Raw genomic sequence first — 6,823 nt, 5'->3', positions numbered from 1 at the left:
ACCCCACGTAAGATTCAGAGGAAGCAAAACCAATCTAGTAAAATTGGTTTTGGTTCCTCTGAATCTAATGCGCCCCCCACAGAGATAAGAAAAAAAAATCAAATAATTCATTTTTTAAGAGATTTAAAGAAAACGGGAATTCTCCTCATAATAGGAAACGAACACTGACACATGTAGTAAATATAAATGCTTTCTTCTGCCATTTCATCAACACGGATATCATAAGAATCAGCATGGATTCCATTCTCTCCACATAAGAAAATTCAAACCATCCCACTAGATCTAAAGTAAACAAAACCAACTTCGCTAAAGAATAAAAAAGTACCCCCTAAAAAGATAAAAAAACGTCTCCTTGTTTATAGCCTAAGGTGTATATCATGTCTTCTTTTCCAAAAACTTCTTTACCAACACGATAGAAAATCGTCCATCCAACCTCCATCCTATCCAACGGTCCAACGGTCTCTAACGGACAACCTTCCCTCCTTCAGGACTCTTCATCTTCGCCGTGCTCGCCTGCTTCGTCGCCTTCAGCCACGCCAGCGAGACCCCCAACAAGAAGACCGACGGACGCCTCTTCTCCTCTGGGGACACCTCCCTCAGCATCGATACTGACGGCCTCCTGATGCTGATCGTCCTTGCCGTCATCGTAGGAATCGTGGGCGTGGCTCTCGGCGTGTTCTCGAACGGCAAGACTGACCTCACAGGATACGCGGCTCCGAGGTGGGTGTGCTAGGGGATAGGGTCGCATTTTGGGATTGTTTGTTTGTTTGTTTGTGCGTGGATTGATAGGTGTTTTTTGTGTGTGGATAGCCTGTGTGCTTTGCTTGCTTGTTTGTTTGCTTGTGTGTGGATTAATAGGTGTTTTTTGTGTGTGGATAGTCTGTGTGCTTTGCTTGCTTGTGCGTGGATGATATGTGTGAATGGATAGGCTTTTGATCTTTTATTGAGGATGTTATGTATTTTTTGCTTGCTTGCGGATTTTATGTGTTGTTTTTTAGAAGTGTGTATACATTTTTGGCGTGTGGGTGTGTGTACGTGTGCGTGTATGCTTGACTTGGTTAATAATAGGAGAAGGAAAAACAATAACTATATGAAGACAATCATATCAAGAGAGATAGACATAAAAATAATATAAAAAAGATAAATTCCTTCTATATGGATACAGATACAAGTCTAACACCTAATTCCAAAAATCGAATTAATTGGATGAAAAAACTTTGTCCTACCCTCCCTAACCTTCCCCTTTGGAATTCATTCACAGTGCTTATGCTGCTTCCGCCCCTGCTTACACCGCCCCCGCCCCCGCCTACGCCCACGAGGAATCAGCCTACACCGTCCACCGCTCCATGGAAGACGCCCACAACAAGTACCAGTAAAATGGTATGGCTACTGACGTAATACCGGAGGATACGATAGGCCTATAAAAAATATTCTTGGCTTGATGTTATTACAAAAAAAGAGGCTATGGTTTCTCCGTGATTTGGATTTGCTGCTGAAGAAGAATTATGGACTCGATGGTATTTGACTGAAGAGAAAATGGATGACTTATTTATTTAGTATGAGTTTGATGATTTGACTTTGATACGTGAGATGACTTACAGCTTGACTGGCTTGACTGGCTTGACTTATGGGTGACTCTGGTGACTGACGGCGACTCACTCACTTGCTACCTACCTACGACGTGTACTGACTCGAGACTGACTCACGACCAATCTCTTACATAAGACACTAACACAAGACTCGACAACATTGACAATCTCGACTGACTCTCACGCTCGACTTTACTTATGACTTGGAAAAAAACAACAACTCTAGACTACCATGACTTTACTGACTAACTGCAGACAGACATATCTCACGCCCCATTTGACCTTTCCTGACACAATAACGAGAAACAACAACAAAAGACTCCACTAAACTTGACCTAGACTGAGCTATAAAACATACCAGACTCGACCCATAATGACCCCTCTCTCAACAGGTCAGTGTGATGCTTGACCTGTTATGTGACCTTTGACTGTGATTTCTGATGACTGAGCAATGCATTTGAGCTCAATTTACTGTTATTTATTTATTATTTATGTTCAATGTTACAACTCTGATGTAAATATATATTTATACATATTTTTGCTGTTTTGTTTTTCCAAGTGTCCTTATGAAGTTATGAATATCTTTGATTTCCTTAGACATTCGGTAAGTGTCAAATGGTATTACCTTTATATTCAATGGATCTTTCCTTTAACATCGACAGAATTCTGAACCCATTAGACCAACAACATTTATTTCACCTCAAGAATTCCTAAATCCAATAAGATAGCTAAGTTTGATTGTATATATATATATATATATATATATATATATATATATATATATATATATATATATATATATATATATATATTATATATATTATATATATATATTTATATATATATATATTCATTCTGGATTAAAACTGATCAGAAAAACACATTTCAAGATTTAAAAAATAATAATAATTAGACCACCACATTATAAATGAGGAATTCAGTTCAATTCTAAATTCTTTATTATCGCACCTTCCTAAGAAATCTATTGTTTATTGTACATTTTTGTCCTTATATGGACAAGATATTGTTTCTTTGATAATGAATTTGATATATTTACCTGTCTATCTACCTATATATATCTATCTCTTTATCTATTTATCTACCTACTTACAGACTCTCTCTCTCTCTTTCTCTCTCTCATTCTCACTCTCTCTCCATCAATATATCTATCTATATACTTTGCCATTCAGTAAAGAAAAATGTACACTGGGTATAGTTAATGTTGCTTTATAAAAAATGTACTGTATTAAACTGACCCAGACATCGGAAATTAATGTACAGATATAGTTGCCATATCTGAAAAAGAACCATGAACCATCTAGGGTCTGCTGTTGTATAGCTTAATTCTATATTCGAGAATACAATAAGATTGGAAATAAACAACCGATACAATACAATACAATAGCCTAAACAAAGAGTTTATGCAAATCAGTATAAATTCAACCTTCACCTAATCTTACAAACGGACTCCTAAACCATTTAAAAGAATTAAATGATTTATGCACACGGAACAACAGATAATCTAATCAAAGTCTAATGCAATCGCAGATTAGGATGTATATATGTTTTTAGTGAATAAATGAATGACATACTATACACATGAGGGAGATATATAGGACACAATAGACAATAGTTATCATTTGAATATGCATAACACGTGTAATATGTATATACACAGGCATCTGATGAGATAATCGTGGCTGTATTCCAAGCAAAGTCTCGAAAGGGCATCACTTTACTTCAGTATATATATATATATATATATATATATATATATATATATATATATATATATATATATATATATATATGTATATTATATATGTATATATATTCATATATATATATATATATATATATATATATATTTATATATATATTTATGTATATATACATACACATATACAAAAACACACACACACACACAAACACACAAACACACACACACACAAACACACACACGCACATGCACACACACACACACACACATGTATATATATATGTATGTATATGTATATATATATATATATATATATATATATATATATCAATATATGTATATATACATATATATATATATATATATATATATATATATATATATATATATATATATGTATATAATATATATATATATATATATGTGTGTATATATACATATATATATATATATATATATATATATATATATATATAATATATATTATATATATATATATAATATATATATGTATATACAAATAATTTATGCATATATATATATATATATATATATATATATTATATATATATATATATATATGTATGTATGTATGTATATATATACATATATCTATATCTATATCTATATCTATATATGTATATGTATATATATATATATATGTATATAGGGTTATATAGATATATATATGTATATACATATATATATGTATAGATATGAAAAAAGCGACAAATGTAGAAGAAAGGTATGAATGAGACGGAGGATATGCATTTGACGCATTTCGTTACATACATACATACATGCATTATATATATGTATATCTATATAAATAGATATATATATACATATATATATATATATGTATATATATATGTATATATATATATATATATATATATATATATATATATATGTATACTATATATATATATATTATATATGTATATATATATATATGTATATATATATATATATATATATATATATATATTATATATATATATATATATATATATATATATATATATATATATATATATATATATATATATATATATATAATATATATATACATACATACATATATGTTCATACATATACATATGCACACATTTACATTACATATCTATCTATCTATCCATTTTTCTGTCTATATTCCTTTCGCAATATCTATCTGTCCACTTTTCTGTCTATATTCCTTTCGCTATATTTTGCATTGATTTCATTATGGATGTTTCAATATCGATTTTGTTGTACAATTATTTCAGAGACGTGAGGCAAGCATATTTTACAGATCTATCCTCATAAGGAAACCAAAGGTAACAATTTTTGTTTTTACTTGATACTGGCTTTCGTCTTTTCTATATACGCGTTGCATCACAGAGTGAAGTACAGAAGTAAGATGCCAAATAACCATTTTTTGTTATTAGTAAGAACAAAAGAAGATTTTCCAATGTATGATAAGGAAAATTGTATCCCGTATAAATCCCCGGTGCAATAAACTCATCTTTAGTTTTGAAAATAAAACAATACAAATAATAAATATAGAACTAACCTTTTATGACTAATTTGATAGTCACCTTTATTTTTGAAGTTAACATTACTCATTAATTTTTAATTTAATGCAACTTTTAACTATATATACAACTCTTTAATCATAAATACAACACTCTTCACAGATTTAAATATACATATACATATATATACACACACACATATATACATATATATATATATATATATATATATATATACATATATATATATATATATATATATATATATATATATATATATATATATATATATATATATATATACATACAGTATATATATATAATACACCTATTCAACTTTTGATAAACACTCACCACCAAACAACATTTCCCCACCGATTCACCACAGCTCAAAAGACCCCAAAAGAGAGAGAAAGTGTTCCCAAATTTTCCCAAATGGGTCGAAAGTCACCAAAGTGTAAAGCTAACCAATGAAGAGGAACGGAAATTCGCCCTATTTAAGTCTAGTGATTCCGGAAAGGATCATCACTTCCATTCAGGCTTCGGAAGGACACGTACTCAGCGCAAACAGTACTCTAGACACCATGGCTTCTCAAGGTAAGCTTTAACATACGGGTTTTCTTCCTCGATTGAGTTAGGTGTTTGTGATGATTTGTAAGTTTAGTTGTGGTGAGGTTCTTGTTCTTTTTCTTCACCGTAGTGGAAATGGCATTTTTTTTCTTCTAAATTCAGTTCGTTAAGCTTGCTAAGTGATTGATAAAACTAGAGACAAAAACGAAGGAAAAGGACGATTTCCTGAATAATGACGATAGCATTATTGGTGATGATTATAATGCTAATGAAAATGATAATGATAATGATAATAAAGATAATAATGATAATGATAGTGATGATAATAAGGATAAGAAACAACAAGTGTAATGGTAACAACGATTACGACATAAAACAAATAGTAATAGCAATGATAACAACAATAATGATAACAATAACAACAACAACTCCAGGTATATACATCGCCGTCCTCCTGTGCTTGGCCGCGACTGGAACGCAAGCAAAGGAAGACAACCCGGAAATGCGAGTCTTCACCAGCCCTGCGAACACGTCAGTCCAGCTGGGAGTGTCATCCATTTTTTCGATAGGCTTCCTAGCCCTCGGACTACTCGCCCTGGTGGCCGTTTTTGGTTTCTTCAGCGAGGAGAAGGAGGCCGCGAGCTACTATCCACCCACGTGAGTATTTGCTTTATTTATTGGTTTTGTATATTTTTTCTATTTATCTTATTTTTTAGGGTGTGTGTGTGCGGGGGGGGGGGGTGTTATTGGTTTTGAGTAGTAGTTGTAGTAGTAGTAGAGTGGTAGCAGTAGTAATAGTAGTAGTAATATTAGTAGTAGTAGCAGAAGTAATAGTAATAATGATAATAATGATGATAATGAATATATTAGACACACGGAATTTTCTATTCCATTTACGAGGTAAATCTAACTCTTTTCACTATCCATTAACCCAATAATAAATAAGTGAATAAAAAAAGGCAAAATAACAAAAACGGTAACAATAACAAATAATCCTATCAACTCTCCCGTAGATCCTACACTGCCTCCGCCCCATCCTACAGCACCGGGGAGAGTTCCTATTCGGTCCTCCGCTCCATAGACGAAGCCAAGGACAGATACCAATGGCAGCACCAGTAAACAAAGATGGCGACCTCGCGAGAAAAATGGCGGGAAAGTCCAGTGAAATTAATCCAGGCGAAGAGAAAGATTGAGAAAGAAACAAAACAAAAGCGCTCTAGATGGCGCATTTATGCCAAAGATTATGATCAAAGTATGGATTATCTGATTGAAGGATTAATACGATCTCTGGGACTTCTTCAAGAATGTTTGTGATGAAATGTTTCAACTTATGCTGATTTGTTTTTTGTTACACTTGTTGTTTAAACCGTTTTCTATTTATTAGTATTTTGTAATGTATTTTCGTTGTTAATAAATCATTTTTTTTA

The 6,823-nt window shown here is 31.8% G+C and overlaps 2 protein-coding genes across 2 annotated transcripts in view; both read left to right on the top strand.

The window, feature by feature from the left end:
* LOC122249131 (uncharacterized) overlaps nt 1-2,124 on the top strand; it is a 2,870-nt gene extending 746 nt beyond the window's left edge. The window contains exons 2-3 of the mRNA XM_043009750.2: nt 489-720; nt 1,262-2,124. Of these exons, the coding sequence (XP_042865684.2) occupies nt 489-720; nt 1,262-1,376 (347 nt within the window). The 3' untranslated portion in view covers nt 1,377-2,124. The remainder of the gene's footprint in view (nt 1-488; nt 721-1,261) is intronic.
* A 3,158-nt stretch (nt 2,125-5,282) lies between these two features.
* Nucleotides 5,283-6,823, top strand: LOC122249142 (uncharacterized). Its single transcript, XM_043009763.2, has 3 exons — nt 5,283-5,423; nt 5,831-6,053; nt 6,410-6,823. The coding sequence occupies exons 1-3, from the start codon at nt 5,297-5,299 to the stop codon at nt 6,513-6,515; spliced, it is 456 nt and encodes a 151-aa protein (XP_042865697.2). The 5' UTR covers nt 5,283-5,296; the 3' UTR covers nt 6,516-6,823.

The sequence above is a fragment of the Penaeus japonicus genome, unplaced genomic scaffold (genome assembly GCF_977035675.1).
Source record: "Penaeus japonicus unplaced genomic scaffold, GWHDUDI00000001_assembly GWHDUDI00000017, whole genome shotgun sequence".
NCBI classification, from domain to species: Eukaryota; Metazoa; Arthropoda; class Malacostraca; order Decapoda; family Penaeidae; genus Penaeus; species Penaeus japonicus.
The sequence above is the reverse complement of the archived record's forward strand: the minus strand, read 5'-3'. Positions and strand labels throughout refer to the sequence as shown.

Excerpts from the sequence above, each read along its gene's own strand:
- LOC122249142 (XM_043009763.2), top strand. The coding sequence starts at position 5,297 with ATGAAGAGGAACGGAAATTCGCCCTATTTAAGTCTAGTGATTCCGGAA. Across the intron at positions 5,424-5,830 it reads AGACACCATGGCTTCTCAAG|GTATATACATCGCCGTCCTC; the intron begins GTAAGCTTTAAC and ends CAACAACTCCAG. Across the intron at positions 6,054-6,409 it reads GCGAGCTACTATCCACCCAC|ATCCTACACTGCCTCCGCCC; the intron begins GTGAGTATTTGC and ends ACTCTCCCGTAG.